At 34.6% G+C, this 27,608-nt stretch overlaps 1 protein-coding gene across 9 annotated transcripts in view; it reads left to right on the plus strand.

The window, feature by feature from the left end:
- The window catches only part of CPED1 (cadherin like and PC-esterase domain containing 1), a 310,851-nt gene that overhangs the window by 126,832 nt on the left and 156,411 nt on the right, over window positions 1-27,608 (plus strand). For 7 of the 9 annotated variants that reach the window (XM_038004435.2, XM_038004436.2, XM_038004437.2 and 4 more), the window contains 9 exons: window positions 6,452-6,594; window positions 7,933-8,005; window positions 9,217-9,384; window positions 10,489-10,593; window positions 12,173-12,342; window positions 15,861-15,931; window positions 18,107-18,157; window positions 22,886-23,075; window positions 24,355-24,523. In XM_038004435.2, the coding sequence (XP_037860363.2) occupies window positions 6,452-6,594; window positions 7,933-8,005; window positions 9,217-9,384; window positions 10,489-10,593; window positions 12,173-12,342; window positions 15,861-15,931; window positions 18,107-18,157; window positions 22,886-23,075; window positions 24,355-24,523 (1,140 nt within the window). The remainder of the gene's footprint in view (window positions 1-6,451; window positions 6,595-7,932; window positions 8,006-9,216; window positions 9,385-10,488; window positions 10,594-12,172; window positions 12,343-15,860; window positions 15,932-18,106; window positions 18,158-22,885; window positions 23,076-24,354; window positions 24,524-27,608) is intronic. The other 2 variants (XM_038004438.2, XM_007982718.3) reach the window with 1 other exon arrangement.

Consider the following 27,608-nt stretch of genomic DNA (forward strand, 5'->3'; position numbering starts at 1 on the left):
GGCTGAGGCAGGAGAATCGCTTGAACCAGGGAGTCAGAGGTTGCAGTGAGCTGAGATCGCGCCACTGCACTCCAGCCTGACTACAGAGCAAGACTCTGTCTTAGAAAAAAAAAAAAAAAAGAAAGAAAGAAAGAAAAAAGAAAAAAAACCACATATGTATCTGGGAGATTGCATTAGGTCATTCCTGTGTTGCTATAAGTACCTTAGACTGTGTGGTTTATAAAGAAAAGACGTTTAATTGGCTCACCGTCCTGCAGGTTGTATAGGAAGTATGGTGCAGGCATCTGCTCAGCTTCTGGAGAGGCCACGAGAAGCTTTTACTGATAAGAAAAGGCAAAGGAGGACCAGGCATCTCACATGGTGGGAACAGTAGCAAGAGGCGTTGGCAGGGAGGCACCACACTTTAACAACTAGATCTCCTGAAAATTCATTCACAATGCAAGAACAGCACCAAGCCATGAGGGATCTGCCCCCGTGACCCAAACACCTCTCAACAGGCCCCACTTGCAACACTGAGGATTACAATTCAGCATGATATTTGGTGGAAACCTATATTCAGAGAAATCAGAGCTGCATTTCCAATACAATTTTACTTTGTATTCTAGAAATTATTTAATATGATTTATAATGTATTTCCCTTGTTCTGACTAATTGTGTATGACTAATAATTTTAACTATTTGGAAGAACTTTTTTTTTTTTTTAACTTAGAGCCATATGGTCGCTGAAATTCTAAAGTTTAAATTTATACACTTTTTTTTCTATTGAGAATTATAGGACAATCAAGAAATATATATATATATATATATATATATTTTTTTTTTTTTTTTTGAGTTGGAGTCTCGCTGTCGCCCATGCTGGAGTGCAGTGGCACAATCTTGACTCACTGCAACCTCCGCCTCCTGGGTTCAAGTGATTCTCCTGCCTTAGTAGAGACAGGGTTTCACCATGTTCATTGGGCTAGTCTTGAACTCCTGACCTCGTGATCTGCCCACCTTGGCCTCCCAAAGTGCTGGGATTACAGGAGTGAGCCACCATGTCCGGTCCCAAAGACTTTCATATATAAAAATATTAGGATGAAATTCTGAGGTATTTGGTTTACTTCAGATTCATTTTAAGAGTTCTGGCCAGACATTATTGACATTTGAAGGCAACCCAAACGTGCATCAGTAGATGAAGAGATAAACAAAATGTAGTATATGCCTACAACAAATATTATCCAGCCTTAAAAAGGAAGGAAATTGTGATACATGCTACAACATGAATGACCCTTGACAATACTTGCTAAGTGAAATAATCCAGTCGTGAAGACACTGGATTATTCCACTTATATGAGGTATCGAGAGTAGTCAAATGCATAAAAACAGAAAGTAGAATGTGGTTGCCGGGGGCTGGGAGGAGGGGGAAATGGGGACATGTTTACTGGGTATATAATTTCAGTTGTGCAAAAAATTATAGAGATTGGTTGCACAATAGTGTAAAAATACTTAAAGCTACTAAAGCGTACACTTAGAAAGGATTATGATACATTGCACGTTACAGGTACATGACTACAATTCAAACTTTTAAAAATAACTTTGCAGTCTTCACAGCTGCATTTTCTCCAATTATCATGTTTATCCACTTGCTAATTGTATAACATCAAAGTCCCTAAAAGCAATTATTTTAAGGTAGAAATTTTGCAAAAGAAAATGAAACAAAAAATAACCCCTCCATTACTCTATTTCTCAGTTCCAACAAATAGTGGAAATATTTTCTATTTTCATGCCACCTACTTTTAGTCTCGGTTTTATTCTTGAACACCTTTTTATCCTTGAATTTTTTAGGATGCAAAGTATCAACAGCAAGCTTGAATACTGGTAAGAATGAGCTATGAACACGGGTGTGTAAATATGTCTTTGAGACCTTGCTTTCAATTATGCTGATTGTATACCCAGAAGTGGAATTGCTGGATTGCATGGTAGTTCTATTTGTAATTTCTTGAGGAACCACCAAATTGCTATTCAAGTGGCTGCACCATGTTACTTTTCCACCATCAAAGCACAGGGATTCCAGTCTCTTAATATCCTCACCAATGATTATTTTCTGTTTTGTTTTTGTTAGTCACCATCCTAATGGGTGTGAGGCAATATCTTACTGTGGTTCTAATTTGCATTTCCCTAGTGATTAGTGATATTGAGCATCTTTTTAATATGATGTTGGTGCAAAATGACCGTAAGTACCAATATTCCTTCATCTGACTTTAGTACCAATATTCTTTAATCTGAGAAGATGAAAAGTTCTTTCATGCATAGTAACATTGAGAGAAGCCCTGGCATACTTTAGTAAGGTATAATGCTGTTAAACATGACATTCTGCTATGGTTTCTCATTCAAGAACATTATTTTGAAAAACCCTAATACTGGTAAATCTTTCATCCTCCATTCTAACTCATAGATTAAATTTTCTCATCTCCAAAATTCTCTCAAACAGCTATAAGCTTCTGTTTTTCAAAGGTTTTATTACAAGACACCAGAAAAATTTATATTCTCCTTCTCTCACGAGATGCGAGCAAGAGATAAGCATGCTGTCGTGAGGAAAGTGATGTTACCCAGAAACTACAGTAAGGTGTTTCTCTTATCAAGGTATCTGTGGTTTCTGTAACATCATAGGTTTGTTTATTCAACAGTATTTACTGAATACCTACTTAGCATGAAGCACTGGAATCCAGAAGATAAAATGGGACAGTTCCTGAACACCCCCCTCAAAAAAAAAAAAAAAAAAAAAAAAAAAAAAAAAAAAAAAAAGACCCTCACAGTCTAGCAGAAAGAGCAGACAAGAAGGTTGGCAAATTTAACACGGAACAAATGACATGTGTTGACATTGAGATCAGTTCAGCCAAGCAAGGTCTTATGGGAGGATGGAGAGAAATAATGAGGCAGAACCCAGAACATAACATGAGAGGAGTTGTAAAATATGTGGTGGAATGAAGTGGATACCAAGGACACCTTGGAAAAAGATATCAGACATGATTGAAGTTTTTCTATATGCTTTTAAGTGCATTCTGTTGCTCTTATCCTTCCATTTTTAATTAATTGAAAATTTTAGTCCACCCACTTGTATCTGAATAAGTTTCTTGAATGGGTCAATGTTGTAAAAATGTAAATACCTTACTAGTTATTGCCTGAATTTTACACAGGTACAAACAAATGATGGTGTGTTAGCTGACTGGTTTTATGACTGTCATCTTACAAGGTCATTTTCTATATAATTTATTTTGCACTAAAAGTTACACTGAAGGAAGAAAATTTATAGTTTATAAAATAGTTTCATGTGATGTTAAAAGTTACAAGATGTTCTTTTATTCATATTTATTTTATTGCCAATGTACTGATTTCCTTGCGAACTTACATTCTCACATTTATTTAATTCAAAAACATTGATTGGAAGTGTTGATATGGAGAGGAAGAAATCTTCTTAATATTTAAGTTCATGGCTTGACTGTTTTAAATTAGCAGCGAAGGTGAAGGTGCTCCTTCAGGTAGTTGTGAGTTAAGAAAGTGCCTGAGTGAAATTGTTCGGGTTCCGGTGGCATTTGAATGGAATTAACATCAAATAATTTCAGATTTGACATTGTCTCATGAGATCATTGAGCATAGTTCTGTCATTCTGCACTGAGACTCACAGAACTCATGTAATTTGACCAAGGAAATACAATTAGAGTAACAAATTGCAATGTAACCGGACACTCAAAAAAGTGGTTCACTTAGTCTAAGTGAGTTAGTTACAACAACCGATAAAAGTTGTGCTTTCTTTGGGAGACTTTGAAAGTTTATGATTTTTAAAAAATTCATATTAAGCGTTCACATGATTCCACTTTCATTTCTGGCATATGTAGTTGGCTTGCCACTATACTGAATGAATGTGAAATAAGGAATCTCACTCATCTGGATTTTTTTTTTTTTTTTTTTGGAGACAGAGTCTTGCTCTATCACCCAGGCTGCAGTGCATTGGTGTGGTCTTGGCTCACTACAGCCTCTGCCTCCTGGGTTCAAGTGGTTCTCCTGCCTCAGCTTCCCGAGTAGCTGGGATTACAGGTGTGTGCCACCATTCCTGGTCAATTTTTGTATTTTTGGTAGAGATAGGGTTTTACCATGTTGGCCAGGCTGGTCTTGAACTGCTGACCTCAGGTGATCTGCCCACCTCGGCCTCCCAAAGTGCTGGGATTATAGGCGTGAGCCACCATGCCCGGTTGTCTTGTTTTAATTAATAAAAAATAAAAGGAACTGACATGTACTGAATACAGATGTGCTGGGTGGTGGAATTCCTTATGTACATTCTCTCATTTAATCTCAGCGATACCGCTATAAAGTAGGCACTGTTATTGATCCCACAAAGTCTCACAACTTTGGCACAAAACCAAAGTTGAACCTGGACCTTTTTACCTCTAGAATCTATAGAGGTAATACCTGTGTACTATGCAACTTGTCCCCCAAAGCACAGAACACAGGGCTTTCTAAAGACTGCAGTTCTCTCTAAAAGTTGAATTGAATGGCATCCCATATTTAAATGCTCATTGTTACATTAAGAAATTAAGAAATAATCATTTTCATGTTAGAGAAATAAGTGCAACCCTAAGACATTAATTTGCTAATTATTCTTCCTCATGGAGATATAATCTTAAAATTAATCTTATTTATCTTATATGCTACATAGACATTTCCAACTTTCATATATTATTAACCTTAACCTCTATGATATTCAGGTAACATTAAAATAGGAAAATGCAACAATATCACAAATAAACCTTTCTACATAATGTGGTGAAATGAGTGAAATATGATGAGTTACTTTTACTTGGAAAAACATAATGTTACTCTGCTTTGATTCAAGGGTGTTAACATTTTTAGTGTTAGCAATAATTTGTTTTCTTTTAATCATACAATTATTACATTTATTTTCCTTAGTAAAATGGAAAAACATCCCAATTGCCAAATACTAATGACACATTCTTAGGGTCTCTATGTGTAATCTTATTAGGTTTCTGTTTTCAGCTGGAAAAGTTTATGAAGCCAGTATTTGTTTATGTTGGGGGAATTTTGCTTGTGCATTGAGAAGACACATTTGCCATTTTCCACAGGCAATCCAGGCCAATATTTGTCCTTCTTTATCATAGCAACAAAAGTTTTTCACTTTGCAATCCTGTGTAGTCTGGATAGATTTAGTCTGTTTTTCCAAAAAACATTAATAGAATACCTGCTGCATGTTTTTTCAAAAAATATTTTTTGTTCTTCATCTTTAAAAGAGTATGTTTATCCAGAGAAAGTTTATGAATCAATATGAGACTTGTTTCATATTTTTAAAAAATATCCACTTGAACTTTGATATGAAGCATCATCAAGAGGTAGTTTTGTTTTAATCATTTTAATATTTAAGCAAATAAAAACAGCTATTTGTGATACTAACAATTGTGTTTTTAAGATGACACAATTGAGCTTCATTCCTCCTTTTTTGTAATACCTCCGTATACTCTCTATCCACATGAAATAATTAAGAATTAAAACATTAACAGGACACTGGGATTCTCTCAGAATGGCCGGGCGCGGTGGCTCAAGCCTGTAATCCCAGCACTTTGGGAGGCCGAGACGGGCGGATCACGAGGTCAGGAGATCGAGACCATCCTGGCGAACATGGTGAAACCCCGTCTCTACTAAAAAAATACAAAAAACTAGCCGGGCGAGGTGGCGGGCGCCTGTAGTCCCAGCTACTCGGGAGGCTGAGGCAGGAGAATGGCGTGAACCTGGGAGGCGGAGCTTGCAGTGAGCTGAGATCCGGCCACTGCACTCCAGCCCAGGCGACAGAGCGAGACTCCGTCTCAAAAAAAAAAAAAAAAAAAAAAGAATCTTCTCTAGTTGGCTAGATCTTGCACAGAATAATGGCATGAGGAAGAAGCAACTTTGATACATTTATTTTTGTTCTAATATACCCCAAAAATTGATAATAATACAAAACTAACATTTGAATTTCATACTTTAACATGACTTTCGAATACATTTTCTTCTAATTTGGCTTCACATCTCTCTGGTTGGTAGATATTAATCCCAATTTAAAGAGAAGGACACAAAGATTTGGAGGAGTGAGTGGCAGGCAAGCCCAGCTCACCTAGTGAGTAGAGTTACAAATGAAACTTCAGAGTTCTGATGACAAGACTTGCATTTTCCATGATTAGATGCTGTGAAATGAGGAAAATAAAATGGAGTAAGCACTTCTAAAGAAATTTAAATTTTAATATATTTAAACCTTTCTCTTTCAATATACTTGTATCTTAGATTACCAAACTTACTGATTAAGGGTTTTTTTTGGGGCGTGACAAGTAGAGACAACCTAGAACAATCCTTCAAATTGGTCACCTTGAAAATGATAGACAAACTGAGGCTGTTGTTTTAACACGTGAATCCTTTACTTTGTTCACAGCTGCAAACATTTTTTGAGACATTCCTGAGAGCCAGTTCACCTCATCAGGCTTTTGATATTATGAAGGAAGCAATTGGCAAACTCCTGCTAGCGGCTGAAGTATTCAGTGAAACAGCTACTTTGGGACCAAAGACCTTCCATAGGTAAAAACAAATTTTAATTTAAAAAAAAGAAAATAAAGAAAGATACCTATCTTTTAAAAATTGTTGGTGGAAATATATCTTAATTATCATAAGTAGGTGATACTTGGAAAATTTTATGTCAATACACAAATATGATCTTCTAAACATATGTGGCCATATTTATAGATCCTCAAACTTTAGAACATGTAACAGACTCAGTAGTATCTAAATAGTGGTAACAAGAAGTAAAGTACACATTTTAAAAGTTAAACTTTTAATTGCAGCCCTCTTTTCAAGCGCAACTATTTCTATGATAGATACCTGGCATTGACTAGGTATAATCTTACTTATACGTAATAAATTTCATTCTCAAATATCCCACTGATTTCATAATGCAGAGCAGAAAATGAAGAACTTCATTAAGAAAATTCAATAACTCCTATTCCCATATCTGTTTACTTGAATATAACTTATTGCCTTTCTTCTAACGAAATGTTAAATCTAGTATGTCAAAAAGTGGGGGAAGCACATCAATTTAAACCTTATCATAATTTATACATGAATAAGTGCCTAGCATGTAGGAGTAGGAGGGTTTTCTTCTTCATATTTAAGTTTCCATGGATTAACTTTATTGCTTAGTTTAATGTGTCATGAAGATTTAGGTGTATTTTTATTTTCTGTAAGAAATAAAATAGAATCCAAATCCAAAAATTCATCACATGTAATTTTACATTATCCAAGCCACTGCTCTTTTTAATTAGTAGACATTGAAATTTAACTATAGTAAATATTAATGTGACACCAAATGAGAGTAAATGTAGCAAGAGGATATGGTTGTTTTTATTATTTTACTTTAAGTTCTGGAATACATGTGCAGAGCATGCAGGTTTGTCACATAGGTATACATATGGCATGGTGGTTTGCTGCACCCATCAATCCATCATCTAGGTTTTAAGCGCTGCATACATTAGGTATTTGTCCTAATGCTCTCCCTCCTCTTGCCCCCCTCCCCCTAACAGGCCCCGGTGTGTGATGTTCCCCTCCCTATGTCCATGTGTTCTCATTGTTCAGTTCCCACTTATGAGTGAGAACATGCGGTGTTTGGTTTTCTGTTCCTGGGTTAGTTTGCTAAGAATGATGGTTTCTAGCTTCATACATGTCCCTGCAAAGGACTTGAACTCATTCCTTTTTATGGCTGCATAGTATTCCATGGTGTGTATGTGCCACGTTTTCTTTATCCAGTCTATCATTGATGGGCATTTGGGTTGGTTCCAAGTTTTTGCTATTATAAATAGTGCTGTAATAAACATACGTGTGCCTGTGTCTTTACTTTTATGGTACCTTATGTTTTCATTTTAGATGCAGATTCTGCTTTCAACTTCTAACTTTTGATATTGGTTATGGCAGTTTCATGCACCCTGTAGTGCTCCAGGTCAGTATGCCAAAGGCCTCATGAGTGATGTGAGCTTCTACCTTGTGGTGAAAGATCAGTGTGTGTGTGTTGTTGTTGTTTTCATTCATAGTAACCAATCAAAAAATAGCAATTTGCAAAAGTACTGTAGGCTTATATTCACTGTGGTTCAGAGAATTAACTAGTATGTGGAGAATCTATGAGTCCAATCCTGTCTATGTGTCTCTGTAAAATAAACATGAAGTTTTCTATAGTTCAAGTACTATTTGTGAAATAAATGTGTATGAAGTCAAGCATGCATTAATGGAAAAAAGAAGATGTGTAGATAATAGAAAGTAACAGATTATCTGGTGTATTTACATGAGGTTATGAAAAGATAACCTTCGTTACATATAGATATTTAGTTTAAAATTGGTTTATATTTAATTTAAAAAACCATGGGAATTTTTGAAATTCTTTTTCTGGTATAGATATGTGTAGAGTGAAGTGTTTTTATCTATTTTGATTCTTTTCCTTTCTCTCAAATTAAATACAGTTATTCAGATCATCTCCCCCAACATATTTTTTTTCCTCTAACATAGCCCTTAGAAGCAAAAAGATAAAAAATAATTTACTAAATTAGTCTAAGAAAGTTGTACCTTGAAATATGGGGTGGGAAAAAAGGAAGAAGGGGAAAATAAAATTATGTGTAACTAGAAATCAGCTTTGTATAACATTTATGTGTTTTCAAACTATTATACCAGTAAACCAATTACATTATAGATGGCTCAGACGTTTTGTTAAATAGCTCCAAGATTTCTCCATAAAAATTTAAAACTTTATTAATTGATGCTTTTAAATAATCATTGTTTCATTATTTTGCATGCATACCTAATAGTTTATATTATGCTTTTTAAAATTGTTCAGAAAAAAATGTTATGTATTATCTTCCATGAATGCATATTCTTCAGCTATAAAGGGTATCAATATAAACTAATGTGACTTTACAATATATTAGTTAATTTTCTTATACTCTACATTAAATAATTGTGTCTTTAAATTGTACCTTTAAAAAAAAAACATTACTCACATTTATAAAACTGTTGACCTCCAAAAAGACCACTAGATGTCAGTTCTGATCTATAATCCAACAGGAAGTAATCATGTCTTAGAAATTCATGTCTTAGAAATCATTCCATTGCCTTAAAAGTAAATCGATGAAAAATATTTGCTGTGCTTTTGTTCTTTCAAAGGTACATGAGCATTTAAATTTTCAAGATAATGATAATATGGATTTTGAGGACCAAAATACAGAAGAATTCCTTTTAAATGATACTTTTAATTTTCTCTTCCCTAATGAATCATCGCTTTCCATATTTTCTGAGATATTTCAGAGACTTTATAGATCAGATGTATTGAAGGTAAGTGCATATTTGCGTGCTGATAAATATTTTTTCAAGTCATTCCTTAGGAGGTGTCTTTCTCTTTATTGTGCAATTCAGCAACTTGATCATTCACTTGAAATTAATTGGTATCTATTATATCGCACTTTAATTTTTTCTGACCTCTGGACTAAGATTACTTTTATGTCAGCTAACTAGTCAAGTGACTGATTATCATAAAATTATAGGTTGAAAATTAAGTAAAGTGTTCATAATTTCTTATTTTTTCTTTTTCTTTTCTTTTTTTTTTTTTTTTTTTTTTTTGATAGAGTCTTACTCTGCCACCCAGGCTGGAGTGCAGTGGCATGATCTCGGCTCACTGCAACCTCTGCCTCCCAGGTTCACGTGATTCTCTTGCCCCAGCCTCCCAAGTCACTGGGACTACAGGCATGCGCCACCACACCTGGTTAATTTTTGTATTTTTAGTAGAAATGGGGTTTCACCATATTGGCCAGGCTGGTCTTGAACTCCTGACCTCGTAATCCGCCTGGCTCGGCCTCCCAAAGTGCTGGGATTACGAAATATTTGTGGATATTATGAATAATATATATTGTATACTCTAGAATACTTTTTTAGTTTTTAATTTTTTCTTTCATCTTTTAAGTTCAGAGAGTACATGTGCAGGTTCGTTGCATGTATTATAGAATAAAAGAAATGTTAGAACTCTTCAGTGGTAGTTTAGAATAGCAGTGAGTGCTCCAGATTGATGTCAGAGGATTTGAGTTATAACACTAATTTTTTTAAGCATTCACACCTATTGTCGTGTTTGGGCAAATGCCAATGAATAGGGCATAGAACTTCAAAATAACATTGATTGATTTTTATAACACGTTAGCATCTCCCCAATCTCACTACCAAAGCATCATTGAGCTATTTTATCCAGGTCCTCCCTGTCAAATATGAAGCTTTCTTATATTCAGACACCACTGTGACAAGTTGAAGTTGCTATGTATTATTTAACATTAATTAGCTCAGTTGTTCATATAACTCAAAATTTGATTGGTTTATGAAATGGGAGGTAATTGGGTTGAACATGGTTTGACTTTTAGCAATTGCTTAAGTTTTTTCCCCCTACCAATACAGGGTGAAAACTATCAAAAGGAACTAAATCAGTGTCTATCCTTAGAAGAAATTAACTCAATTATGACTTTCATAAAGGAACTTGGAAGTCTGGGACAATTCCAACTGGTAAAGCAAAAGTGACATTTGATTCTTTCTTGATGACTGAGATTAGAGTAAATCACTGTAAGCTACCTGATTTTGACATCAAACTAGATGAAGTATTTCTCTAAGAAATAGAAATCTTTATAAGCTACTTTGCTCTTTTCAGAGATCTAAGTAGCAAAATTAGCAAGATTTATATGCGTTACTTTAAGAGTTTGCAAACAATATGTGACTTATTAAAGGTAAAATAATATGGGATTAGCAACTGCCAGAATTTGACAGTTCTCAAGGGGAAAATGTCAACATTTTTCTGAAGAAGTTTTACTTTTAGCTTCAGAACATTTACATGCAACCAAAAGTTATTTCCACTTATTATATCCTTGTTATTTTTGTTCATTATTTCTGCTTATTATACCCTGTTTGTTTTTGTAAAATCATATAGAGATGAAAATAATATTTTAGAAAACTGCCTAAACCTTAATTTCTTATAACTCTATATCAAACTTCAAAGAAAGAAAATGTAAATAATTATAACTTTAGCTGGTTTATATCTTTTTAAAAAGGTATTCATTTTATCTTCTATGTATTTTGTTAATTCCTTGCTCAATATCAAAGGATAATTTATTGCATATGAAATGCATATTCAATACTTGTTTTCTTTCCAGTTCTGATACTTATATAGACTAAAATTAATTTGTATTTTTCCACCTAAGATTTGTTCATATGAAATATCTTTTTGAAAGAGCATTCTTAGTCATTAATAATTTATTACCCTGATGTTTCACTCAAGTATTTATCTTACTTGTAAAAACTCAATGTGTGTGTATATATATGTATATACATACATACACTACTTGTATGAGTTTAATCAACTTACTAAGTTAATTAATGAGTGTTTGATGCTCCTTTTTCTAATTTAGTCCCAAATTTTGGAGGATTCAAAGTAAGCTAATTTCCCCAAAGATAATTGAGTTGACACAATATCATTTTAACTGTTTGAAACATATAAGTATTAGGTTCACAACAGTTTGACTTGATACTATAAAAAGATAATAAAAGGGACCTGGCTTCACTCTTCAAGAATTTGTAACTTTGGATACTGTTAATATGGAGAACATTTCTCACCATAACTTGAGGAAAACCTAAATAATTACTTTGCAAGAGAAAGAGAAAATTCCAATTTCCTGGTTCTCACAGTAGAAAGGAGATAACCACAGATTTTTATTTGCGAGGGAAAGAGGGGGAGATTAGTATTTCTCACTCTGACATAATTCATTTGTAACCCAAGAGGCTCTCTCATTCTTCCTGCTCCCTAACTCTGTTATTCAGGTATCTGTAACAGGAAAGAGAAATCCACTTATATTCAATGAAAAGAAAAAAAAATCTCATCCCATTTGGAAATATGATCATCAACAAAATTAATTTCTTATAAAAAGTGGCATTTACATCAACAACTTCACAGAAATCTAATTTACAGTACTGACCAATGGATTTTTAGCAAATATCTGATTTTTTAGATAAATGACTAAGTATAAAGCTGTTCATAGTAATACCACATTATAATTTGTTTTCCTTAACTTATGCTGATATTTTGTGTTCTCAGCTCTTCCCATCTACTACTCCTGGTATTCAGTCACTGATGCGTGAATTTTATGATACGGCAAATCCTGTGGGAAATTCTGGCTCAGTCACGACCCAATACTGGTCTCTTTTAAATGTATTTGAACAATTTCAGTTCATGAATAAAAAGACACAGCCACATGCACTGGAATGGTAAGATAACCACAAATTTGAATTGTACAATCCAAAAAATCTCCAGTCTACAGATTGATTTCAAAAGGCTTTGCTTATGTTAAAGCAGGCAGCAACAACAAAAAAGTGTGTCCAAATTTCCATGCTCTAGAAAACAAATGTCTTCAGACATTGAAACCATAATGATTCTAGTGGTCTTCAAACACTTTAATAAAAATGTATCCAACAGTTTTTTAAACCAACAAGACTTGACTCCACTATAATGTTTAGAATTGAAAGTTTCAATCTAGTTTCCTTCTGTGATATATATTCTTGAATTGTGAGGGTATTAGACAGAAATAATTAGGTGAGATTTGTTTTATGAACCATCAGTCAGAGTGGCAGCTTGAGACAGTAAGATTATGTATTTAGAGAGTTTTTGAGGTGTGACTTTTTTCTGAGCAAAACCCATTGAATGTATATATGTATGTTCTGTCTTTGTCACAGTTGATTCATATTTTGGTTTTAGAAGGTAGAACTTTGGAGTTTTTCTCTTTTTAGAAGGTAGAATCTTAGAGGAAAATATTTGGATAAGATAAAATTTCCCAACTTCGCTTCCATTCTAATGAGAAGTAGTAATTAGGGAGTAAGAGAGAACTGAGACAGATAAAATTTTACCTCCACTAGTTAGGGAAAAGGGGCAACACCTAAGGTTTTTTCTGCTTCTCTTTTATATGGATGGTATTACAGGAGTATTTGACTTTTCTACTGGCAGCAAAACAGAAGTAAACCTAAACCTCCTAGGGAGATGAAAGACTAAATGGCCCTGCCATAATCATTTAAGTCTTTTGCAGTCACCCTGGGCCATGGCTTTGGTTCTATTGACTTATACTTCACTTCTTTCTGCTCGGGATATAGTAAAAACAGTTCTATAAAAACTTTATTTTTACAATTCAAAAATTTGAATGATCGTATATTTGAAGAATTCTTAGGACATGTCCCAGGATCAGAATTCACTTTAATTGCCACAGCTTTAAGAAGCTGGTTTTATTTCCTCAATACCTGGAAGTAGTAGACCCAGCAGAAGGTTTTGTTTATGTGTTTGCACATTAGGTTTTAAATAACATACTTCAGAGACACTTTGTACTTTACACTCACTCAAAAAATCTAAGACTGTCTCATTTATTATAGATGGGTGAAAAACCGACTTGATTTCCAAAGGAAGCTATTTAAAAGTATTGTTTTTAACTTTGAGGAAGCTCCCTCAAGATACTCAAATTTTGGAAAGTTTGTTCCCAAGCAAAATTTTCTCAAACTCCACATAGGTTGTAAGATTAAGCAGTGTTCTGATCTTAAATTTAGAAAATTGAAGTCTCTTCCAATAGGAAAATTTGCTAATGGTCAGTGTTGAGTATAGTTGGAAAGGGTGAGGACTTTTTTGAATCATAGAGACTATATTCAAAAATCCCAACTTTAGAGTTTATGAAGACAAGGTTTGGACCCCTCTGAGACTCAGTTTTCTTATCTGCAAAATATACATTATACTATGAACTATGTATATTTCAGTATGATTTCATAAAATAACTTTCCTTTGCTTCATAGCATCTGATACGCTCTAGCACAGGTAGGTAGCAAATATCAGTATACTTTCCTTTCCGTGTTTCTATTCAATGATCATTTTAGCTTCTATAGTGTGGGTAATGTTTTTCTTTTTTAATGTGAAAAGTAAGACAAGTTTGAAATATTTAAGTTAATAGTGAGACAAGTAAACCTTATTATGTTTGTCAATGAGCAATTAGTATATTGCTAATTTCATTTGCATTCAAGGAGAAAATGCCCAAATCTAATTATCTTCAAGGTTACCAGTGAGTGTGTATATATTAAATTATCATTCATGCCATATTGCAGTGAGGATGCATGTTATATACATGTTCCAGATGAGAAAATGAAGTGCTAAGAAGACGGGTCGTTTGCTCAGGTTACGAAGCTAATAGAAATAGAGTTGGAACTAGGACCCTGGCCTTCTCATCCATGGTCCAGTGCTTTGGTCCAGGACTCATTCATGGTCCAGTACATCATGCAGACAGGGAGGTCATTATTGTCCTTATCTTCCCAATGGTTACCACAGTTTTTTTCTGTAGAAAATGTCAACTTTCCGGATGTACACTACCTGTGTTCAATGACTTCATCTTTCATTTTCAGGAAAGATCATTCTCTTGTAGCAATGTGGTGAGAAGGTCAGGAAAGCATGACAATACTAGGCAATAGTTATGTATTTGTCCTGAGGCTCAAAATCCAGAGATCTCAACAGAATTAGTGTAAATCTGAAAAGAATGAAAATCTTAAAATCAACGTTATGCACCATGTGCTAATTTTACCTTACTAGAAATACAGTTGCATTGTACATCACTCTAAGAAAATGCTTTCAATGAAAATCCACATGTATTTGAAACAATGTATTCACAAAATGATGCAGAAAATCACTGCAGGATGCCTTCACATACAGTGTCTCATTCCATTAAGATAGTAACCTTTCCAAACTTCAGTTTCTGTGCATTTCAGGGTCCTGTCTTATGTAAGAGTCACCAGGAATAAACAGTTTTTAAAATAAAACTGTAAAAAATTATCATGGTTTCCATCATTAGCAATAATTTTAATTCCTTGATGCTTTTAAATTTCTTAGCTGATGTTTATATTTGGAGCTGAATATGTCTTATTTATCTCTTCTCCGTTACAGTACCCAGCAAAATATCTGGGACAACACATATTTCTAAAATGTTATTTAACAAAGAAAATTGTATTTAACTCTCATAGCATCCCTGTGAAGTAAGGTAAACACTGTTATCTCCATTGTGCTGGGGTGGAAATGGAGATTTGCACCAGCACAGGAAAGTCTTGTCAGGGGCCTGCAGACGATCCTGCCTGCTGTTCTTTATCATCAGGACCAGCAATTTTTCTGTCTGCAATTTAAATTATTTTCGTCCCAAATCTGAGGATTTAAAGGGCAATCTGGCCAAGTATTTCGTTATATACAACAGAGAAAGTTAGGTGAACACACCAGAATATAACTAACCCTTACTATTCACTACTGTTAATTAGAGTTTAAGGGTGGAAGACTGGGCAAGACATAGGTCGTTTTCTGCATGGTACACTTATGTTTCTTCAATTAAATGTATGTTCTTCTCAGGCTGTGCCTCGGTGCTTCCAAGACTTTTTGCTCCAAAACAGTATAACTATAGCCAAACAGATTTCTAATAAGAATGTGTATTCTTGAATCACTTCTATTGGACCCAAGCTATCTGAGATTCCTCAGATTTGGACTGAGAGTGACTTTTTACCCTGGTTTTCTTCAAATGTGCTTCTACTGATTAGGGATGATGAGATTTCCACCTACTTCCTTTAAGGGTAGATTGCCAGTTTTGAGGATTGAAATGCAGAAAGCGTTTTTTGTGTTCATCAAAGTAACTGTGCCCACATGGAAGACGAGATAGCGTAAGATGTAATTTCCATGAGTTTTGTTCATTTCGTTAATCCAGAGTTGTTTGGCATTGCATTTGCAGGGATTCTTTCACAGAGGATAAGAACATTGAAAAACCACAAGTACGATTTGATGCAATAGAAAATAAAAAAGGTAAATATATCTATCTATCTATATATGTAGATATAAATGTATATTCCCACTTATTTCAACATAACTAAATACTTATTTAGTATTTCCTGTCAAAAAAAAGCAAAATATTTAGCTTCATTAGCAATCAAAAATGAAAATTAAATGAGGAAATACTATTTTTCCTTAAATTTGGAAAGAATTTTCTTAAAATAATAGAGAGAGAATCCAGCAATCCCACTACTGGATATCTATCCAAAGGAAATGAACTCAGTATGTTGAAGAGATATTTATACTCCAGTGTTAACTACAGCACTACACATAATAGCCAAGATATAGAATCAAACTAAGTGTTCATCAGTGAACAAATGGATAAAGAAAATGGGGGTATATATACATAATGGAATACTATTCAGCCACGAAAGAGAAAGAAATCCTGTTATTTGTTATTTGTGACATAGATAGTCCTGGAGAATGTTAAGTGAAATAAGCCAGACACAAAAAGATAAAAACCCAGTAATCTCACTCATGTGGGATTGAAAAAAGTTGATCTCACAGAAGTAGAGAGGGGTTACCAGTTTTATGCTGTTATAGAGAGTAGAATACTAGTTACTAGAGGCTGGGGAGGTAGGGAGGGAAGGAGGCGGCCAGAGATTGGTTATAGTTAGATAGAAGAAAAAATTCTGTTGTTCTATTAAAAAGTGGAATGACTATCATTAACCAATGTATATTTTTAAATAGCTGGAAGAAAGGATTTTGAATAATCTCACCACAAAGAAATGATAAATGTTTGCAGTGATGGGTCTGCTAATTAGCCACATTTAATCATCACACAATGTATACATGTATCAAAATATTTCACATCGTACCCCAGAATTATGTGTCAATTAAAATAAAACTTTAAAAAAGATAGAGTTGGGGAGAGAGTAGGGAAATAAATATTCTCATAGTGCTGTTGGATGCATAAGTTAGAACAACCTCTATTAAGGGGCCATTTAACAAAATGTAAGAAAAGTTTTAAAAGTTATTTTTATAGATCAGTAATTTTACTTCTAGATATTCGTTTTAAGGAAATAATATATACAACATTTAATTACGTAAATTATCAACAAATTTAAAAACTGGAGTTCATTACTATTGCAATAAGAGTGGATTGGACACACAAAGTAAGCTAGAGTCATCAAATAAAATGTTGTAAATTCATTCTTATGTTGTGAAAGAATATTTATGACATGAAAATTGTTTATGATCTATTGTTAAACCTAACAATTGGCTACCTCACCGTGAAGCTCAGGAAAAATTCGTGGTGATTTATATTTTTCCTCTTCGGCTTATCTCTATTTTCTCATTTTTTCATTCCAAAGAACATCTGAACTTTTTGTTACAAGAAAAAATTACTTCTAATTTTAAAAAGAAAAAAATGAAAAGAAGTACCCACACATATGTCTATAATTTTTTTTTAGTTCAAAGTTTTTCTATTATGAAACAGGATTTAGCCCAATACAGTTGTTTTCAATGTGTGTCCCCCTCTCCCCAGAATCACCTGGAAAATGTAGCAATTCAGATCTACTCAATCAGAATCTCCAGTGATGAGACCCAGCACTTTATGTTTTAACAAGCCCTTCCGATGATTCTGAGGCTAGAGTTTGAGAATCACTGGTTCAATAGAATGAATCAGTAGGTGCAGTGGAGAACTGAGAGAAACTGCCTTTCTTTTACCCACCAGTTTTTTCCTCTGTAAATGAATGATTTACGCCCCTGGAGTGTTTTATTCACTCATTTGTTTCATAAATATTAAGGCATTTTTAAAATAAATATTTGGTTGAATTAAAAAATATAGAGTAAATATTAGTAGAACCAACTGGATGGCACTTCTATAATTCTAATGATTTGGAAAATTATAGTCATAGGATATAGAAACTATACAGCACCTTGACTGATCAACTTCAGGTAATAAATGGCATTTAGGCCATTCATTCTCTCTCTTAATATTTTTCTATTTGAAATAATAATTCTGCTGAGCTTTGGATAAAATAACTTATTTTATTGTAGCTTCCAGTTTTCATTAGAAGTGTTCACTAGTATAATAAAAGTTAAATAAAAAACATGTTTTATTAAGTTATCTAATAGCTAAACGTGTATTTTAAATTTTGATTAATGGTTTTTATTTTAAATTTACATTTCTGTTTTTTTTTTTAGCTGCAGTTCCACAAATTAAGAATGAAAATAAAGAAATACATTGCAGTGATGGTGAGTTGAGATTGAAGTGTTGTAGCAGCATAATCAACAATTAGGGAACAGCCTTATTTTGAAAAAAAAAATCATTTTATTATATTTGGGTATCTTAGGCTGCTAATTGTTAAAGTAAATTTTAGGAGTTATTAGATTTTTGAGGGAGTCAGTATCTACCACTTTTGCATAAGAACATAAAACATTACTTTTTTTGTTTAAGGACAATGATTTCCAAACCCACTTTGAAAGGCTTTAGGGGTTCTAGGGAATTGCCTTGGAAGCCTTTCAAATGTAAGAGCTTGGCTTATCAGCTTTATACACTGACCTTTAGGGAGCTCACTACCTGGCAGTGATTTATTTCTCACCAGATTGTTGTTGTAATGGTTAGTACTTCAGTAGAATTTTCTTTATAACAGTTAAGCCAATTTTCAATTTTTTAATTCATTTCTTCACTAAGACATAATAGGAGAAAAATAGATAAACTTTTAAGTTTGTATTAACTTTAAATTTAAAAATAATTTTCTTCATTCTGGCCAATTAGACAATGGTCTCAGAAATACATCATCTTAGAGAGTCTAACTGATTTTTCCAAAGTCACAGGGTTATTAAATGCCTGAGCTGTATCACAAAGCTGGGTCTTCAGATTCTCTGTTCAAAGCTCCTGAATTTAGGCCGGGCACAGTGGCATGCACCTATATGCCCAGTGCTTTGGGAGGCCAAAGCAGGGGGATCACTTCAGCCCAGGAGTTCGAGGTTACAGTGAGCTATGATTGCATCAGTGTACTCCAGCCTGAGTGACATAGCAAGACCCTGTCTCTAAAAGAAAAGAAAAAGAAAAACTCCTGAGTTTTTTTTTAATATTCTATGATATATTATAGAATAATTGAGTTCTATGTAGCAAGATTTTTCTTGATAATGCATACCTTAAATATATATATACACACATGCATGTGTGTGCATATGTATATATGTATGTGTTTGGTGCTAAAAATCAACTTAGAAAATTTAGTTTTCCACAAATAAAAATCAATTTCAGTAAAACATTAAAGCTGAAAAAAAGTACAGATTTAGATTTAATTTATTATATTATTTTATTTATTTATGTTTTAGAGATAGGGTTTCACTTTGTTGTCCTTGCTGGAGTGCAGTGGCACCATCATAGCTCACTGCAACCTTGACTTCCTGGGCACAAGCAATCCTTCTGCCTCAGCCTCCCAAATAGGTAGGACTACAGGCATGAGCTACTACAGCTGGACAGTTTATGCAATTTTGTATAGAAATGAGGTGTTGCTCTGTTGCCCTGGCTGGTCTTGAGCTCCTGGCCTCAAGTAGTCCTCCTCTCACAGTACTGGGATTACAGAAATGAGCTGCCATGCCTGGCCTAATTTATTATTAATAGAAGTCTTTGAATTTAATAAAATCTAGTTCTTGTCATCTGAAATGCAATTTAATTCATTCACAATGTTTTATCAGTATTGTTAAGTTCATGGTAGGCTGAGATAATAATATAATTTAATAGAATTAACATATATAGCCAATTAAAGAAAATGGCGTTTTAAATAAAGTATTGCTAATAGAGAATAAAGATAGCATGTATTACTTATGCCATTCCTTCCCTGCACTCACCACCCAATCTCCTACCCCCAGAAAAATACATGCTACTCCATTCTCCTGGAAAACTGTTGTCTAGAATATGGTGGGAAAAGGACTAGTGAGAAAACTAGGAGCAAAATTAGAATGAACACTTGTTGAGGGTCTACTCTGTGCCAGGCCCAAGGCGAGATGAAACATCCAGAAAGCCACTCCGCCTCCTTGGGCTTCTATTTTCTCATTTGTAAAATGAAAGGATTGCACTGGACGATCTCACATCCCGCCCCCTTCCCCCCGCCCCCTCCGCCCGCCCAGTTCCCAGGTAATATAGTGTAGATGATGTGAACATGTTAGATAGGCTCTTTAACTTCGTTCATGTTTTTATGCTGATAAAAATTAGTCCTGCCTGGATCTTTAGTAATTAATCTTCCTACTTTTATGGTATAAAATAAGATTTAAAAAAATAATGTGAGGATGCCTCAGAATAGGTGGGATTATCTTTAAGAGTCTAGGCTCTTCTCATGTTCAATATGAGTTATGATTATTCCTCAAGAGGGCAATCAAATTCTGTGGTTAAAAGAAATCCATTAAAAGCAACCAAAACTTCAAACAGGTTTCCCATATATACTTGCCGAATAGATTAAGCAGGCTGCTACCACTGAACCTCGTGCTGAGTTCTCCGTAGATCTCAGGTAAGCTGGCCTGAGACAAGTTGAGACTGGGATGGGAAAGATGCCAAGCAAACACCAGGTGTTTGTAGGCGGCAACACTGATACTTCAGTGGAAGATGATGTCAGAACTAAATCAGCTTTCAGACAGGGGTTTAGGAGATAGTGCTCACACCAGAGGTGGAGACTTTCTGATGAAACCAAAAGTAAGCACTTGCTGAAGAGAACGACTGCACATTTATTTCCTGTCATCTAGGGCTGTTTCAGTTTCTAAGGAGGGCAGACCCTCTTGAAAACTGTGACTATTAAGTGAAAGTACAAACTGCAGGGAAATTAACTCTCAGGGAATCTTTATAAAAATATATCCTATTAAGTTAAAGCACATCTTCTATGTTTGATTTTGAAAAAAGATCTTCCTTTTTGTTATTCACTTAGCTAGTTCTGAGCAGAAAAGTGCAACTGTTTATATTCCCTTTGTGCCTGAGCAATGGTCATTTCCAAAGCACAGCTCATAACTCAACTCCAGCTTGTTTAATGTTATGTTAGGTTTGCAGCCATTTGAATCAAATCTCACGATTAATAATATCCTGTTTTTATTGTGCTTATCTCAGGGTCTTTAACAGAGAAAATACTGGAGGAAAAACTTCGACGAAAAAAGAATGTATTATTGATAAGTGGTTGAATTTGAATTAAAAACTGTGTTCCTTTACAGAATGACTTCTAATAAAAACAATTTCTGCCTTCATTCTTTTTTCTTTTTTATTATAAGAAAATTTCAGAGGCTATTAGCATCGTTGAAATTATAGATGCAGACCACCTACATCTATCAGCCAGATACTATATTTGGTTGATCATTAGGTCAAAAAACAAGTAAAATTAATGAAGCAGACAGTTTACCCAATTCAATGAGTTATTCAACCAACATAACCGGTTATTTATTTTTTACTAAGACTTTTTTATGAAATAAAATTACAGTATATCTATTGTGTTATTATTGTTCGTAATTTATACCTGAATTTGTTTTTCTTCCATAGCCTGAGAAAACTATAGAGTATAGGTCAGAAATATGTAGGGTTTTTTTTTTTTTCATTTTTCCTTTAATTGTTTTAGTCCATAATGGGAGCTAAACAGAGACCTAGTCCCCAGAACTAGAATGAAGCATCTATGTGGGTTAGTGGCACCCATCATCATAGATTTGGTGGTGCACCTCCATGTCCATCAAACAAAAATAAAAATTTTGGTCTTATTGAAGCACAAAGTCTGGGCATAATGGGCAATGCAGCTGGAGAGCAAGACAGGGAAGGGCTTGTGAATTGCCTTGTTTCCCTTATTGGGAGCTTGGACTTGACTCTGGAAATTATGAGAAACCACTAAAGAATGGAAGACAAATTGTCAGATTTGATTTTAGGAAAATCAATATTATAGCTATGTAAAAGCAGAGGATACAGTTAATAAACACAACAGTTAATAAAATAATCTCCTTTCTCTAAGTTCAGTTTTATAGCTTCCTGTAGCAAATTCTGTGTTATCTTTTTTTGTTGCCATGTTAAATGTCACTGAACATTTTATGTAAGGAAACACCAAGATACTTTCATTTTACTGATTTTTATAGAATTTTCTATGTTTATCTTTGTTGGTATTTTGTTGACAATTGGAAAGTATTGATAGAGTGAAATACTCCTTGACATTTCTTTGAAAAACATTTTGTTAACCTTTTGGGTAATTTGTTTATTCTAAACATTAACATTGAATATAACGTAACAGTAGCTGGAGTATGTGCCTATAAAACTGTAAACAATTGGGCTAACAAAGAGAAAGATTTTTTTAATGACTCAGAATCAATGGTATGTAGTAATATTCTAGGTTCTATGACAGGATGGAGCAGAGTATAGTATTTCCTTCTTATACTTTATGATACTTTCCCAATTAAGGTGGCCTGAGAAGGAGCAGTTTCAGGATGCCCTTGTTTTTGTGTCTGTTCTGTATAATACTGGAGCTTGCAGTCTTTGCCTCATGCTGCCTATAAGATACTATATCAATCAAATGGCATTTCAATGACACTCCACATTGAGAAATTTTCCTCATTCCTTGCTGGTCCCCTTCTGCCACCATCCCACAGAGCCATCACTCCCACTTACACAGTTGCTTGATATATGCAGTAAATATCACGAAAATGTTATCAATCCACAGGAGAGACACTTTCCCACCTTCTGTGCCTTTAAAATTTCAAGGGCTGAGCAGAAAATGCCGTCTATATAACACCAACTAAAGTTAACAGCTGTTATATGAGGCAAATTCTACAAAATCTGATGAATTGAAAAGCCAGCTGCAGCCACAAATCAAGTATGATCAGGGTACTGATTGGAAAGTCAGCGGGGATCATTGAAATTGTTCAAAGGAAACAGAAAAAGAAAAACCTAATCATCTATTATTTAAAGATATTTACCCACTTCACAGTTGTCTTTGTCATTGTTTTTGTTTTTTTTAGCAGATAAAAACACACCATGTCATATCAAGCAGATCTTCACACATCCGCATTTGGAACTAAATCCCAACTTTAATCCAAAGATCAAAGATTATTACTCTGAAGTCCCATTTGATGTGGTAACAGTGACAATTGGAGTGGAGACTCCTAAGTGTCAGTGCAAGGTGCACCTGTACGAGCAGGCAGGGCCAAGGTATGAGGATGTTGACTGGGGCTGTGTTGAGACACCCTACTGGGAAGCAGACATTTGATGTAAACTTTGAAAGTGGTTCAGAAAAGCTGATTCATAAGATCAGTGGAAAGACAGCCAGGGTGTGAACTTTCGCCTTCTCATGTTTTTTTAAAAAGATTGGCAACCTTTGCAAGCTCATCTTTGTAACAATATTTTAACAAGAAAGGATCTTGTTATATGAAATATAGAGAAGATCCATTAAGGAAAAAAATCTCACTTATTGTTATCTTCATGTTTTTTTTTTTTTTTTTTTTTTTTGAGACGGAGTCTTGCTCTGTCGCCCAGGCTGGAGTGCAGTGGCCGGATCTCAGCTCACTGCAAGCTCCGCCTCCCGGGTTTACGCCATTCTCCTGCCTCAGCCTCCCGAGTAGCTGGGACTACAGGCGCCCGCAATCTCGCCCGGCTAGTTTTTTTGTATTTTTTAGTAGAGACGGGGTTTCACCGTGTTAGCCAGGATGGTCTCGATCTCCTGACCTCGTGATCCGCCCGTCTCGGCCTCCCAAAGTGCTGGGATTACAGGCTTGAGCCACCGCGCCCGGCCTTCATGTTTTAACATTGCTGAATATGTCAAGTTTTTGAATATTCAAAAATTGATTGCTTAAACCAATTGGTGCACAATTTGTGGACACAGTACCATGAGCTTTCCCAACCTCACTGGCTTTTTTTTCCTGTTGATTCTTTTAAAAGTCAGCAACTCTTTTGTTCATAATTTTAAACAGAAGATAGAACCTTATTCTGTGCTGTGTCCATAGCAAAGAAGATACTCATGGTTCCATGCTGTAGGGAAAGAAATGTACTTGGAACCCTTGAGAGCCACGTCTAGTAGAAAGGATTGAAGTCAGGACAACCCGGGCTCCAAACCCTGACTCTTCTATGTGACTTTGAATGATGTGTTCACTAGTTCTAGGTCATGGTCTCTATATTTAAAATGGGAACAATCCTAGTTGTATTAAATGAGATAATGTGTGACCCTGGCAGGTGGCTAATAAATATTAGTTTCCTTTGCTTTAATTTATGGAAGATATAAGTTGTCCTGAAAGAACACTTTTGGCATAGTATGGTACCATGAAAGAGATATTTATCTATTTTCATATTTTAGGTTTCTTATGAAATCGTATAGCCCTTTCCTGTTATTTATTCAAATAGGCATTTAGTAAATATTGATATATGAATCAGTTTGGGCTGAATACATTTCCCCTATTCATATTCTCTCTCTTTCTCTCTCCCTGTTTCTCTCCAGGTTTGCCAGCTACCCTCTGGGCTTAGGAATGAACAAAATCTCAATATTTGTGGTGGATGAATCTCCAGCACACGGTGAGACCCTGATCACGTACAAACTCACCATCTATAGAGAAGACCGCCCAAGTCTGCCCTTGTTTGAGGCCTTCACAGCATGTGGTTTTGTGCAGGTAAGTGAAGTTTACATTTGCACTTGGGTTGAATTGGAAACGATCTGTTAACCTGGGTGAAAAATGCCAAATGAAAATTATTACAAGAAATTGTATGCTTTGAAATCGAAACTGGTCTCATTTCAAAAGAGTGAGCATCCCAGCCAGGTATCTAAGGCACCTCGTTGTGAGTAATTTTAGTGTGATGGCTACTCCCTGTGCTCATTGTGTTCAGTGGACTTATTGTGGTTAATGTTCAAAATAAATGTCTGAGGACTCACACTTAGTTGTGAAATCGGTTTCACATTTTCCTTTTGAATCGGGCTATTTTTCTTGGATTTGTCCCTGGGTCTACTTTTGAAATTTTAAACTAGATTTAGTAGAATTTACTTCAAAGACTAAGAGGAAAATTTATGAAACTATTTTACAGATGGGATACTGGATAAATCAACCTAAATTTGCTTGGGATAGTTATATTTCACATTCACTTCTCATACAGTAATCATTTCACACGGCTGTGGTTTCTCTTGTGAGCAGCACATACCATTTTGTAACCTTGTTCATTTTGGAGAAGGGTGAATGTTACCCTAACACCTTTGTTCTATGGTTTTTCCCTATTTTCGCTCTTTTAAGGATCCTATTATAACTTTGTATGTTTCCTCATATCATATACGCCTTGCTACAGGTGATTCCAGGGAAGTAGTAATTGGTATTTTTATCACATATCTACTAATTCACTCAGAAAGTACACTTGCAAATATATCATGTCAAATTAAATGTTACTGGGAGCTTTGAAGAATAGATGGTTAGTAAAAGAGGGGTATTGCTGACTGGGCCTTGACAGATAGTATGGTTACCATGTTGTTTTTATAAATGTAACAGCCAGACACAGTAATCACCCCGCCACTGTCTTACCTGTTTCCAAGAGCTTTAAAAATCTCAGGGGTTGATATAATTTTTATTTTTTAAGGAAAACTGATCACTAATTTAGGACTTACCACTAAATCAAATGGAATTTCACATTGGTCTGAAGATTCATTCAAAGAAAGACAAAGATGTTATTCTCCAAGATATTAATAAGCATACTTAACAAAGAGTAGAATAGAGTTCCATGGTCAAATAAACCCACTGGTTGGTGAAACAATAAGCTAAACAAAGTTAAGTAGATGTCTTTACTATAGGACTTCTCTGAACCTCTAATATACTAATTTAAGTAGTGATTCATTTATAGTATGGAAAATATATAGTGTGCTTCATTTCCAAACTTATCTGATATGGTTTTAATGGAATAGCTATTAATATTTTTTTGTGGGACAGATTTGAGGACACACTGGTCTACACTATGGAGAAGACTTTAAAATATGTTCCTCTCAGGTTTTGACCTTTCAATTTGCTTTATTTGGATTGCCGTCTCAACCTGCTTCTGAATTGAAGGACAAATAATATAGCCACACCAAAAATGTTTTAAAAAATAAACAAAAACTTAGAGGGAGGTATGCTTTTGTATATTTGTGTATGTTTATGTGTGTATAATTATTTCTAAACTAAATATTCTTACTCTTTTTGGTGGAGCATTTTTTTTTTCACACATTGCTGGGAGAAGTGTGAAATGTTTGACCACTTTGGAGAACTTTGGCAGTATCCACCAAAGCTAAATATATATAAATGACTCAGCAGTCCTTCTAGCTATACACCTAAGATAAAGGAAGTCATGTGCCCATGAAAAGACACACATACACAAAATCTTCATATTGGTTTTATTCATAGTAGCTAAAAGCTGAAAATAATTCAGTAAGAAAGGAAAAAAATCCAATATTATACTATTGGGGCATTAAAAATAAATGAAGTACGGATACACACAAATATGAAAGAATCTTCAAAACGTTGCATTCAGAAAAACAAGCCAGACATCAATAATGAATGCTAGCAAGGATGTGGAGAAAAGGGAACCCTTGTACTCTGTTGGGGGGAAAATAAATTAGTCCAGCTACTATGGAGAACAGTATCGAGGTTTCTCAAAAAACTAAAAATACAACTACTGTATAATTCAGCAATCCCACTGCTGAGTATATTTCCAAAATAAGGGAAATCAGTATATTGAAGAGATAACTGCATTCCCGTGTTTGTTGCAGCATTATTCACAATAGCCAAGATACGGAATCAACCTAAGTGTCCATCAATGGATGAATGGATAAAGAAAATGTGGTACATATATACAATGGTGTATTACTCAGCCATAAAAAATGAAATCCTATCATTTGTAACTGCATGGATAAAACTGGAGGATATTATATTAAGTGAAATAAGTCAGGAACAAAAAGACAAATATCGCATGTTCTCAGTCATATGTGGGAGCTAAAGACAAGTGGATATCATGGAGATAAAGAATAGAATGCTGCTTAACCATAGGCTGAGTAGGGCAGTGGAGAGGGCGGGATGAAGAGCAGACGTTAGTGGGCACAAAAAAACACAAAAAGAAGGAATAAGGTCTAATGTTCAATAGTATAACAGGGCAACTGTAGTTAGCAGTAATTCATAGTATATTTCAAAACAACTGGAAGAGTGGAATTGGAATGTTCCTAACACAAAGAAATGGCAAATACTTGAGGTGATAGATATCCCAATTACTCTGATTTGATCATTACACATTGTATACTTGTATCAAAATATCACATGTATCCCATAAATATGTACAACTATTAGGTATCCACAACAATTAAAAAAATTTAAAAGAAGCCAGATATATAAAGAAATACTGTATTTAACTTATATGAAGTTCAAGAATAAGCAAAACTAATCTATGTTTATAGAAGTCAGAATAGCAGTTACCTAGAAGGTGTGGGTACCACTAAGCATGAGAGAACTTTTTGGGCAAATGTCCTATATTTTAATCTGGGTGGTGGTTACATATATAACTAGGTGTTATATAGAGAAAAATTTAATTGTGCACTTAAGATTTTTGTAATCTACTGTTTAAAATTATATAATATATAAAATATGCATGTGTATTTGTGTGTATATATATAAAATTATGTATACTACATATAAATTATACCTCAATAAATTAAGGAAAAAGATTGGTGGGAAAGTTATATACTCCTTTCTT

This window comes from Chlorocebus sabaeus, chromosome 21 (genome assembly GCF_047675955.1).
Source record: "Chlorocebus sabaeus isolate Y175 chromosome 21, mChlSab1.0.hap1, whole genome shotgun sequence".
Classification (NCBI taxonomy): Eukaryota; Metazoa; Chordata; class Mammalia; order Primates; family Cercopithecidae; genus Chlorocebus; species Chlorocebus sabaeus.